The sequence below is a fragment of the Anopheles marshallii genome, chromosome 2 (assembly GCF_943734725.1).
Source record: "Anopheles marshallii chromosome 2, idAnoMarsDA_429_01, whole genome shotgun sequence".
Taxonomy (NCBI): domain Eukaryota; kingdom Metazoa; phylum Arthropoda; class Insecta; order Diptera; family Culicidae; genus Anopheles; species Anopheles marshallii.
In genome coordinates, this window is record NC_071326.1 from 53,906,836 (window position 1) to 53,920,489 (window position 13,654).

General features: G+C 36.4%; 2 protein-coding genes across 2 annotated transcripts in view; both read right to left on the reverse strand.

Annotated features, from left to right (window-relative positions):
* Window positions 1-413: 413 nt before the first annotated feature.
* On the reverse strand, window positions 414-5,172 carry LOC128718152 (chitooligosaccharidolytic beta-N-acetylglucosaminidase). The gene is made up of 5 exons (XM_053811823.1): window positions 5,153-5,172; window positions 2,720-2,905; window positions 1,985-2,652; window positions 1,588-1,904; window positions 414-992 (listed from the first exon to the last, which is right to left on the reverse strand). The coding sequence occupies exons 1-5, from the start codon at window positions 5,170-5,172 to the stop codon at window positions 414-416; spliced, it is 1,770 nt and encodes a 589-aa protein (XP_053667798.1).
* Window positions 5,173-7,051: 1,879 nt separating this feature from the next.
* The window catches only part of LOC128719120 (homeobox protein OTX2-B), a 32,349-nt gene continuing 25,746 nt past the window's right edge, over window positions 7,052-13,654 (reverse strand). Inside the window, exons 2-3 of the mRNA XM_053812742.1 lie at window positions 9,846-9,957; window positions 7,052-7,605 (exon numbers count right to left, since the gene is read on the reverse strand). Coding sequence (XP_053668717.1) covers window positions 7,052-7,605; window positions 9,846-9,957 — 666 coding nt within the window. The remainder of the gene's footprint in view (window positions 7,606-9,845; window positions 9,958-13,654) is intronic.

Below are 13,654 nucleotides of genomic sequence, written 5' to 3' on the forward strand. Positions count from 1 at the left end.
GGGTGCCGTTATGAAAAATCGTTAAAATCAGTCCTTTCAGAACTGATCAGAATAGTTGGGAGACCCCTGCCCTGAACAACAAATCCTTAGTGCCCATAGAAAATGTGGTCTAAGTGCAGGATAATGTGCAGGAGCCGGATAGTCAGTCCTTGCTACGGAGTAAACGGAGTACGGAGTATAAAAATGCACAAGTACGGAGTATAAAAATGAGAAAGAATGCTTAAATTTAACCTTTTTTATTCGATTAGGCGACTGTACACGTCTTCTTTTTGTCACTGCGAAAGTCTTGGCATATTATTGTTGACTTTTTTATGTAGGTGAATTTTCAGTCACTCGTTTGCTGCCCAACGACTTATAAACTATAAATTATACTCTTAATTGCTAACATTTACTAATATTTTTTATTTTTTATTTTAATGACATTGCCCTTGATTTTGTTGACACCATTGAGGTGCTATAGCTTCTGTTTGTATCCCACGGCTGATGAGACGCTCACGGTGGCGAAAGAATCGCGACTCTGCCTCTAACGACTTAGTTGTTGGATTTGACCAAAGTCTCTCACCCGCTGCTGCTGCTCGTGGCCAAATTCGATTGTCCAGTGTATACGCATCAATGAATTCAGTCCATACACAAACCTCTCCTCCCAAAATGCCGTTTCCCTTAGGTAGAGGATTGTCGTACACTTTCTTCCAGTTATAATAAGTAGTTGCCCCCCAAAAACCATGATCTAGGTACCAAGCATCTTTGGTTGAAACTATTATGTTATATCCCAAATTTTGTAATTCTTGCGGTACACTGTTCGCTGACGATACCCATGTTTGTATGACATAACGCTCACGTGACAAAAAATGTTCAATCACTGATGGGTCTGTTAAACGACTAGACCACAAAATAACTGGACTTATAACCCTTTTGCCATTGGTTGCCGATGTGTCAGTTCTGTTTTGATTTACTATATATAAAGCGTTATCCCACAAGCGTAACACGTTATTCTGAAATAATGAAATATGATCTAGTTAGTATTACTTAGCACATTAATTTCAAGTCCAAGTGTGTTGAAAGTTTGTTTAAACAAATTTCGAAAAGGTTTTTGTTTGTTTGTTTCAACAACAACAAAGTTTGTTTAAACAAATTTTGAACACCATTTTAGACAATTCCAAAATTACGACGATGATAAGTTCGCGTTGCTCGAATTTCCGTAATATATTGTTTATTTTTTATTATATTATTATCATTATTAATATTTATATTCACGTTGCTAAAAAGAGGTTTCCAACATTAAGAACCATAAAATATTACAATTATACTTATATTTTCAGAAATTTGTCCAATAATAAAATGTATCATGAAGTCGATACGGCCAGGCCGTTCTAACGAAAAAAAATGTATCGTGTTGAAATAGCCGTCCTTATTAAATAAAAAAAATATCGTATTTTTGGATGTGTTGAAAATTTAACTAAAGAGAATTTGTATTCCATGTGCTCTACGAACTGAACTTAAAAAAAAATTACGTACCGTAAATCAGCGTTACTCGAGTATCACGAAACTTAGGAATAAATTCTACACATATTTGTAAATCATACTTACTTGGAACTCACTCCAAAGCGTTAGAAAGTCCGTAGCATTCTGACCCATTCCACGATTATTTAGATATCTTACGATTTCTTCTGTAGAATTCCAGCAACCAAAAAATACCTCATCTCCTCCCATGTGAAAAACCGTTTCTTCTTTGTTCAAGGTAACCAAATCGTAATAAACATCTTGCAATACAGTGTACAAATTTGGGTTGACAGGATTCAACTGGCCACATGGTGGTTGGATGCAAAAATTACGCCATGGTTGCTGATTAACACAAACGGCAAGGTTTCCTAGCTCTTTGTCTGGTCCCCATTGCCAGCCATTCCCTGAAAATATATGAAAACATATTCGAAATTTAACAGTATGGTTTGAAATTTCGAGATTATATATAAAAAATAACCCTTACCTGCGTGTGCTGGGGCATCTAACTCAAAAATTACACGTATACCCCGATACTTTGCATATCGTATAATTTTTCTCACGTCGTTCGAACTATAAATGGCATCGTCAGAGTATGCTCCATTTGCTACCATTTCAGGAACTCTATCTAACTGTATCGGGAAACTTTGTGTGTCGGTTATATGCCAGTGAAACACATTCATTTTGCTAGCTGCCATAGCATCTAGCTGTCTTTTCAAACATTTTATCGGAATATAATTTCTGGCTGTATCGATCAGCAGCCCGCGGTGCGGGTACGTTGGTCCATCTATGATGATTGCTTGCGATAACATATGTAGCGATGCGGTGGAGTTTCCCTCATTAACTGTGGCAAACAATTGTAACAGAGTTTCACAGCCATGACGTGCACCGAACACAGTGTTTGCTTCTATTTTTGCAACCACCGAGGTAATATTTTCAAGGAAAACATTTAACGAATAACTTTCATCCGTCGTCCAGTTGATATTAGTTGTATCAGAAGCAGTATGAATTTTTATAATCAGTTCCATGGGTGTTGAATTCGCTAGCATTGTTTGATGTTTAAATTCTTGGCTTAGATTAAGTAAAAATTTTTTTTTTATTTCGTTCATTATATTTTTTACTTCAGCAGTTTGATTAGACCATGTTTGCTCGAATCTGTAGGAAGGATTACATATTAGATACTTGCTGAAAATCATACAAAACAGTTTTTAGAAGAACCCACCGTATATTGGAAGGATTTATTATAGTCGTATTTTTACCAAGATCCACTCGACCTGTTGGTCGAGGCCACAAAGGTCCAAATTTCCCACACACTAAGCGACAACAATTTAAAGAAGGAAATACATCCGACTTGGCAGACCCATTAATAGAACCATATTCTTTAATACATTGATGTTCTTTTGTACATCTGTATGTTGAAATGATAAAGCTAGAAGCCAGGAATTGCAAAATATACAACATAAAAACAACAACACATTTGATGTTAATCATTGCACTACACATACACTGTCACTGATTCACTAATACTGATTAAGTTTAGCTACACTTGAAGCTGGGAATATAAAAAAAACACATTGAGAGTCTTTTATAATCTATCTAACTATGCTGTACATTCAGAGAGGAAAGAAATGACCGGCAATTAATGTTTAACACTTTCAACGCCTCATTAGCCGAATTTGGGAGATACTCTATGATAGCCGTCTTGCACGATTTTGATAAGGCACTGAAAGTACACAACAATCACTAACGACGTGTTTGTTGCGAACAAAGCAAAAGTAGAAGTGAATCCGGCAGCGTAAACCAGCTTAGCGAGAAATTAAGCGTACGCACTAAACGTAGTGTGGAGGAGCGCGTGAGATTTTGTAACACGAGCTGTCAGGAACAGGAAGCCAGGAGCTTTCTTTTACGTTTGGAAACCATCAAGGAAGGTAGGAATAAAACGATCTTTGATCGTTAAGATTCAAAGATTTCATTCTGTGCTCTTAATTGTGGTAACCACCACAGTGTTTCTATAGTTTCTATGTTTCTATACTGTAAGATGAATGTGTTGTCTTGCGTAAGAAACAGTCAGTGTGATCATGTTACTCGTTTGCTCCGGGAACTTTAGACGTTCAATTGAAAATTTATGAAAGTCAGAATTACTGTTGGCTCTTGGCAGAACTGTTGATTTGAGCTTAGCATGTTTGTAAATGGCCATTGAGAATCCTTAAACAGTACGAAACCCAAAGATTAGTGCTGTGTTTACTGTATTGGTATACTTTTTAAACATTGTTCAACCCTTTGACTTAGATTTTTGCGGAAAATAGAAAATGGTATAGATTTTATCTTGGATGCGCAGCTAAGAAAGTTATGGATTTTTTTTTTACAATCGGGAGCGAACACCATCGTGAGTAATACTTAAATTTGTTAAAATCCATCACAGTATGCTGTATATTATTATAGAACACCAATTACGAGGACAATCAACAAATATGAGTGCACATGAGCATCCAGGGCAAAACTTCTCAAAGGAAACGAGTTGAAAGAACGCAATGTATGTGTTGTTAATTTGGTGAATCGAGATTAATTGAAAAAATCTTGAAAGTCAAAACATTCAGCATCTGATACTTTAAGAAGAATCAATCATGAATTGGTTTGCAAAATTGTGAATTGTGTAGTGGCTATTGCAAAATTACTATTTGAACTTCAGTTGTTAAATTGTTAAATATTCAATGAATTGCTAAAAAAATTTCAGGATTGTTTAATTAAATCCTGTTCAACTTTTCATTCTTAGTCTAAAAAAACAATCCTTATTAAGTAGATATGCGCTTATTATGTATAGTAATTGCAATCCGTTTTCATTTCAAGTTATTACTTTCGGACTCTGAAGCATTTATGGAGACGAACAGTACGGGTTCCTACAAAATGGTACACCTGCCCATACGGGAATGTTGTTTAAACCCATTCATGTAATCATTACTTTCAATAGCACAATCCAGAACACAAAACAAACTTAACAAGTATGAACACCTTTTTGCGTTATTAGTCCCAATGAACGGATTGAACACTTTGTAATGAGTTGAAATTAAATTCGTTTAATGAAATAAGCATTTATTAAATGTTACTACTTACAAAAATTTACTTATTCTTCTCTACAACACACCAGCCATGGGCAACAAGAAACAAATTAACTTAAGTTTTATAGAATCATACCTTTTCAAGTGTATTACTTTATTCACAGTGAGCAATTATTCACAAGTTCAGATTAAGCAACCACCAACATAGCACGTCGAAATGGTACTGTTGATAAGTTCTCCACAGTAGCTGCAATATATTGAACCTTCCGATAGACCTGTGCGGTAACGCTTTAAAACGTTGATAAGAAAATGTGTGTCACAGTAGAATTAGGTCACATATTGGTAGATATTGTAAATCTAGAGCTGTAGAGGAATCTCTTGTATGAAATGAATTTCTAAAAAAAAAAATATTTTTGTGAGACTGCGCATTTATTAACAGACCGTAAAGTAGTGATAGTTCACATAAAACCGCTATTGACAACAATATCGTTTTTAAAATAAATTTTTATTTTCTTTTTCTTTTTTATTGTTCAACGGTTTTCGTCCTTTTCATGTTTAGTGTTTTGTTTGATAATATCAAGCAAACACTGTGCTCTTACAACCTTATACTGTTGCACATGTACCCGTTTACATTCAGTCATCAACTCATCTGGATATTACTAATACTTGGCCAATGGCTATACCCGGTTAATTAATAACGTTAAACATAATTTATATTTGTTACTGTTGGCTCTAATTAGTCTCCCGATCGTTGCCGAGTGGGAAGCATTCCAAATTTGGGTGTATCCATAAAAATCAAATTTGATTGAACCAAAACCATCGTATCATTTGTTAAAAGCAGCTACACTAAAAGTAATGTTTTATGTATACTTTGCGCCAGTGATGAATCTCACGGTAGGTGGAATAGGCGCACGCTGTAAAAATGTAACCTGAAAAATGTAAGACTGTCTCTACACAGTTAGCGATTGTCGCAATTGCGACTTTGTCAAACTAAGGGGGTTTAGTAGAACTTTTCTAGACTGCTTGTCAATAACGTACAATGTTGAACGATTTAACGATTTAAAACATAAAGGGTCATCACATTCATGTGTTTGAAGATGCGTAAAACCTAATAATTTAAACGTCTTACTAATAAGTAAGTAAATTGCTCTGCAACGGATTAGGATCCGAAGCCAGCCAGAAGCTTTAGAGGTACTTGGGGGTTTGGGCGCAGGGCCAGTTACCCTGCCTCAAGTATCTAGACAGAGTACGAAAACCATAAGGAATTTTCGAAACAGACTTAATGGTAATTGGTGGAGTGATGGCGGTGATGCCAGAAATGCCGGGATAATGGATTGGCAGGCGAAGGCGCTCGACCAAGACCGCGAAATGGTTGTAAGTAAGTATCAATAACATTGTCAATATGAGAACGTTATTAGTCATAGCATTAAATAATTGAACAAAGTTCTTTCAATAATCATTATTTTGAATTCTATTTTGGCTTTAAATATCACAAACAATCAAAACACTAATGAAACAAGTAAAATTTTATTCTTTGTATTGTAAGTTTATGATTAATGTTTTTAGGTAAATAAAGATCTCTGCAGTTATTCAATGAAGTTATATATATGTGAATCTTTTGGGTAGAAAAGAGAGATTTAAATTTGTTTTCGTTGCCATAAAGTTATCCGGGATTGGCTAATACCAGCTGACACATTCAATTTGTTACAAGTCAGTGTAATAGTATGGCAAAAAATGTTGCACTTTGCATATAGCGTTTACAAATATATTGAGAATCACATTTCTTTCGCAACGTATTTAAATTTAATGACTGATGTAGAGGAAAACCGAGATAAACAGATCGATTTTCTACGACAAATGATCTTGATCAGTAGTCAAAAACAGAAAATTCGTATTATGACATCTATTTGTGTTGTCTTCTTGAGAAATTTAACGAAAAGTAAGCTTTCAAACACACAGTCGAGATTTTTTAATCACAAAAAGAGAACCGTATTTGGCAAACTGTTTTCCGTCAGCAAATTGTAACGGAAAATCTCTAAACTCGCTTGTTGTTAATTGATTTTGTTGTGCATTTCCAAAATAAATGTACATATTATATTTTAGAACGAATCAGAAGTAAGCAATGAAGAGTTTTTATACGAACTTATGAAAAGTCCATGTATAAAAATGCGGCTTCTCGTTGTCAGCGCACCATCACCACATTTTTACATGAACTTTTCATCGAATACCATTGAAAAAAATGTCACTGCGATAAATCGCACCAGGAGGTCTATTTTCATGGTAATTGATAATTGGCCCTATAGTCATCTATCCATCGTTCTGTCACTACCATTGACTTGTATGCCAATTTGTATGTTTGTGTATGTGTATACTTGCCGAGAGAACTTCTTCTTAGAGAAACTTGATGCTTAGAACACCTTGTACCTCACTCTACCTTGTAATGTTATTATAAAATAAATGTTTTCATTTTAACTGTTTTGTTAATACAAAGCTTAAGTTCAATTCTTACTTGCATTTGAATTTGAATAATCGATGCACCCTATATTGCTGGTAAGATCTATTTCTTCGGAATTGTCAGATGCATCGCTGGAGTTTGAAAAGTTCATTTCTATTTGCACTGGTCGTGAGGGCATACGTCGCGTTGAGAGTGCTCCATAATCTTTATTGTCATTTCCTTTATATATGTTGCTTTCTACGTGATGGAAATGACCATCTTCGAATGATAACTTATCTGGCTTATGTTTAGAAATCCTGGCTTCATCTACACACTCTTTTGTATAATCTTTCTTAGTGATATTAGATTTGTTATGGTTCGTAAGATTCATGTTAATATTGTTTTTTGAACTCCCGTCTCGATGAGTTGTACTTTGATTAGCTGATTGTTGAATAAATACTGTTTCTGGCATGTGTTCCTGGGATGCTGCATTCTGTGTAGCCTTTGTATCGTTTATCGTTTTAATAGCATAATTATTGGTATTGTGGCTATTGTTATGGTTGTTGGAGGTGGTGTTATTCGAGCTGCTGTTGTTGGATGTTGCTTGAGATTCAGACGCTAATAACGAGAGTTGACGCAGAAGATAAATAGCATCACAACAATTAGTTTTAAAGCACATTTAAAAATTCGACTACAGAAATAAGGAGTTGAAGAAAATATGAGAAATGCGAGAGTTTTTGTATTCACTAAATTTGTTCTAACAGCTGCTGTTCAGTGGTGTATTTGGTAGCGGCACTGATCTACACGACAGACGATCGAGACAGAATCCCTTGCGGACCGTTTCTCTGTATCAAGGAGTAACAGCTGCGCGGTACAATAAGTCCATACTGCCTGGCCGTTCTAGCGAAGGAAATCAATAAGTAATAACAAAATATAAAAATACCTTAAATAGTCTTCTTCAGGTAGAATGGTTCGGAGAAAGGATGATTCTATAACAACGTGTGATAAAATTCACTAGACGCTAAAAGTTGAAAAAATAATATTCAGTGGCGGTTAAGTGGCTTAATAAATTGTCATCTCATTAAGTCACCTTTGGATAAACCCATGCAAAAAGAAATAATAAGAGCATAAAATTTGCCCATGCAATGAAGAAAATTTACCAGAAGAGAGTTTCCAAAGAATTCGCAGGAGTACCCTTCGCAAAAGGATTTCTAAACTTTCTACTTGAGAGCCACTTCCCCTCAACCTGTTTCAAGTTACTAAGTTATGAGACCTTACGATCTTGGCACTTGGAGCTGAACCTGGATTAATCTTGGTATAAGAGGGTTGATTGTACTTATTTTCCGTATAGTGTCAGTGCAAAGGTATATGCATATGAAATTGCATATGAAATTTGTTCACCGATAAGTAGTTAGTTTTAATTTGATGGTACTAGAGGAGTATCATTAATTGCAAACTGCTTTCTTGTGATCACCAAGGAACATTATCGAACCTAGTAAGTTCGTTTCAAGTGACCTTTGATGGAAATCGGTCAGTATAGGAGACTAGGCACAGTACAGTAAATTAGCTTTAACAATAAATTATTAAATGTTTCCCAGAAAACGTTGAAAAATATTAGCGCAGTCAAGTCACAGTTTTCTCTTTAATTGCTCACATCCACCGAGGCAATATATAATATAAACCACGCCAGGGAATATTAAATTTGGCAATCTAAGGGGTAAATTTGACGTGTAAGAAAAAAATTTGAACCTTTTTTATACTTATTTTACTTCATGTTTCATGTACAGTCTTTTCCCGAGTTACGCGAATAATGCGTGCCAGAGAAATTCGCGTAACTCGGATTCCCTTTACGATATCGTTTATAGTTAGTATTCGGTGATCAATTTATTCTTTTCACGTTATGAAGCACATTAATAATAAATATTTTTACGTTTATTTTGAAAATTAGAGTAAATTTTTACCAAAATTAATGTTTTTAATATCAAAGTGTAGCGTATTTTAGGGAAAATTTGAAATTTGACAAATAGAATCTTCAATTCCACATACAACATTGCACGAATTGTCATTTTTTTTGGATTCGCGTATCTCGAATTCGCGTAACTCGAGTGTCGCGTAACTCGGGAAAAGACTGCATTAACTTTGGTGTTGCTAAAAGTTTGTAGTGTAATGTACTACTTTGCATTAATTTATTTATTAATTTTAATATTATTAATTTTAAATTTTTATTTTAAAACTTCGTTATACTTTTTTCATCGCCACGTAACACGTGCTGTTGATTGTCGGTCGGTCCAAACAGGATTGATCTTTTGATTTATTTGGCAGTCCAGATCTTTTTGACACAATTGTCAGAATAACCCTGTGACAGATGCCTCTGATGCCCAAGTTCTATCATCTATCATACTTTTCAAATGCGCCCCGCAAAAAAACAGACTATTGGATTAAGGTCCGCGATGTTTCCGTGTTTTCTTTTTTCTTTCATTACCACGTAGCCGGATTTTCAATCCTAGTTACGAGAGAAACGGTTTGGATAGGATTTTGTCTCTATCCTGTCGTGAGAAAACGGGACTGCTAATATAAATAAATTTCGAAGCGTTCCGGGGAGTTGGGTAGAAAAACATTTAAAATGAAATAATCATAAAAATTCCGGAACAACCCTTTTTTTTTGTTTTGGCACAGGTGTAGCAAAAAGTAGAATCTTGTTGCCACCTGCCATTTTCTTCTCTTTTTATACTACACGTACTTTAAACAATGTTACTCAAATAAATTATTGATCGGAACGAAAGGTAGCATTGGCAAAAATTAAACTGGACACAATTTATTTTAAGAATTTAAGCAGCAATTTAAGCAGTTAAATTTACCTATGATTATTTGTGCATTTCCCATGCTCAAACAACGCATTCGCCAAGCATCTTGTAATAATTGTAGCCGTGCTTGTTTCCTCCATTTCGCTCGACGATTTTGAAACCAAACCTGAAATAAATGTTCACTATTTGTTATTAAACGCAAACTTTCTGTGTTATAATTGTGCTTATTATATTGGACGTTTGGCATTTTTTAAACTAGTTCCCCAGATAAATTAAGACACATGATTATAGTTAGAAAATATCTAGTTTCCACAGGGCATCTCGTTCGACTGGTGATAGTGAAGCCGGTCATCATACGATTGAACCGATCATGAAATAAATATTATTGTACCGGAACTAGGATATGAACTATGGTCGGAAGAGACGATCCCATTCAAATTATTTTTTCATGTTTGTGTGTTCTTTTTTTCGTTTTGTTCGGAGATGAGGCAAACACAGTGCGGTACACAACAATTGCTACGCCAAAGAAATTACTTTAGTTGCAATATCATTTACTCACATATTCTTTACCTACGGCCATAAAATTACAAATTTTAAACTTTTAGCACTCTTTTCATTGCACCTTTATCATTTCATAAGTTTAAATGTACTTATATTTTAACTAATGTGGCTCTACGAAACCAGCCTTCCCTTGCTGTGCAAATGACTGTACGGACGACTGTTTCCACTACTTGCGTTGTTCTCTCCAGGAATCGTCGTCTGGAATACACGCAACCAAAAAACAGTAGTTATCCCAAGGGAAACATTTAGACCTAGCGCCATACAGAACTCAGAAGTGCTCACTCTAACCGCAAACTTGTGCATGTAGCATGTCGGTCTTGTAGGTATAGGTGGGTTTAATGAATGTGTTTTCCTTGCACATGTCTTTCTTCTCCGTCACACATAGGCGAATCGTCCAGCCGAGCGTTTTGTGACTATGAATTAGTGTATGACCCCATGTGATAATACATTAGCTCCACACGATTCGCCTTGTTTCAACCCAACTTTTTGATCGTAGATTAGCCTGCACCAATGCATCGCTAACAAAAAATGGGATAGATCACGCTCTAAGCAAGTTTTTTGTATGCGTTTTGACGTTTCCAGGCTTATCCGCTTACAGCTCGCCATACAAATGGCAAGCCAAGTGAAGCCTAGGAAAGAAGGATTAGATTCCCAGGATGCAAAAGACAGCCGGACGGGCTAACATTGTCAATTTACACTACCATGTCCAAGAGTGCACGTGTTTTTGAAGCATTTTTATTGCTTTATGATCGGAAATTTTATCTGCAATGGCCTTAAGAAGATTTGAAAATTTTCGCCCTCCATCGTGAGCATTGCTATTATTGATGTTGGTAACTTGTGCTGCCCCAATTGGTTGTCACACCTTCATGAAGAAGAAGAAGAAGCACATGTAAACAACATGAAGAGAAGCCGTTTTATATAATGACGAATTTTTTCGGTAATTATGTGGAGTACAACTGTTTCCATGCAGAAAATAGCAGTGAGGAGTCTTTTGCGTCTTCTACCCTACCGAATCAAGCGATATTCGCCTCTGTATTTCTGTCATGATCGTGCAACCGGTACCACCGTCATGATCGTGGTGCCGGAAGATCTGCAGGAATGAAAGAAATTTATGTTGTATGAATGTGCTTTTTCACCAGTATACTAATCCATCTTGTGTCCGAAGATCCTGAACGCATAGATGATCATTTTTCATCGCACAACAGCTCCAGTGCCATGAAATAGTAGTTGAAATAAGTTGAAATTTTCATCACCTCCACCGTCCTCTGAATGTGCATGTGATATTGTGCGTCGAAAAAGACCTTATAATCGCACGTATGGTTTGCAAGTAGAGTTCTCGCATCATTACATTTGCACCACTAATGTGCACCATCGCTATAGTTTACGCTACAATCCCACGAAAACAGTACGAGGCAATCTCATGACGGTTAAATGATAATGATGACGCAGCTGTTCCATTGGAATCAGTGTCTGATATTGAAAGTAAAACAGAGACTGTTTTTATCTCAATGCAATTCAGGAAACACTTTTCGTTGAGGCCGAGGTTTGAACGAAACCAACTTGCATACCGACCTTTTACTGCACCATCAATTTGGTGCATTTTGTGCAAATTGATGTCGATGACATAAAACAGAAGTGCATATTTCCCTTGATTCCATCATGCTAGCTTTTATTGCACTATTTTAGCCCCCAATACAACACAGACGTAAAAGACAAATACATAACACACTAGATATTCAGACACACACATCAAGGGTTCGATTCTAAAAATAGTCAATAAAATGATAGCGAAATGCATAGAAGAAAAATGAACGCGGGAGGGAGCATGCAGCCAAAAATTTTGTTTTTGGCTGCGTTGCTAATTTTTTGGCTGCGGTAAATATCAAAACCAGCCCTAGCCATCGTTATTACGGCGCCCGACGGTAGCCCGTTGGGCGCCCGTCGGGCTACCGTCGGGCGCCCTTTCGTATGACATTTGCAGATTGGGTTGGTTTCTCAATGAATGACTTGTATATTATTTCATTGCATTGAAATTAAAATAAAATTACTAAACTTAAATCGATTTTCCTCAAATTGCAGTTTACAAAAATGATCCCTTGCGTCATTCTTTATGTCAAAATGCTATGTCCTTTACAAATCTATATGGAATGATACAGCCCGATACCTGGATTATTTGGCAGATACAGGCTTAAAGCTTAAGCTTTCTATCTTTTGGGATGATCTGCCCCAATATTTGAAACTATGCAGTGCGGTCAGAAAGGGATCATGCACTACGCAAACTAATCGGTCCTGGAGGTCTATGAGCATCAACAATATCAATACGTTATTTCAACTAATTTCCAAAGAGCATGATCCGCTATAGAGTGTAATTTTGCTCACTTAATGCACTTAAGCTTTTCACGCATAGTGAGATACTGTGCGTATCAACCCTTATCCGTCCGCACGTTTTTGTTTCCTCTTGGTTTCCTTATTGCCCAGTACAAAACGCTGACTTTTCTCGAACAGTCGGCTTCTTTCTAGCACACAACAGTGAAATGTATAGTGCTGGAAGTATTGCGTTGGACACTGCGCGTGACTCCTTGGAATTGTTACAGATCAAGGGGCAGATTCGCGTGAGGAACTAGACATACAAGAGATTTATACAAGGAACGGGAAGGATATGCATCCCTACGAGTCTGACCGTACAGGCCATAAGCCTTCAGTTCCAAGAAGGATAGATCATGCAATAGATCACCACTGAAATCTGTGACGAGCATTAAACCGATGATTTTCTCTCAACTCCACATTGGTGTCGCTGGTGTTGCCATTGCTGATGGCATGGCCAGAGGATGGTTGAAGCATTTTACTTCTTTACACTTACAGGTACAAACAGTCAATCAAATAAAATGTAACTACCAGTGTTGTGTTAACAGGTTTGTTCTCATCTGCTGACTTTTACATATTTCAAGTTCGATCTGTTCAAATGTAATGGTTAATGCATACTGTAAAATATTCAGAAAACTAACCACACAAATGGAATAAGCGGAAGACGCGAAAGTGCTACCAGAGCGTGATCCCTTTTGACCACGTAAAATTCCAAATTAACAGTGTAAAAGGACAACATTTTTTCACTAGAAGATGGGAAAGCTACTTCCAACGCAAACTCACCAAATTTCTTCGTAACCTGTACAAAGAAATATAACCATCCATAGCCATCTAGACCAACTAGCAACTTCAGTTCATCAAGTGTACATCAGCGATCCATTCGAGTTACCATTCAGACCAGTCTTCAAAAGCCAGCGCCTACAGCCCAATTCATTGCC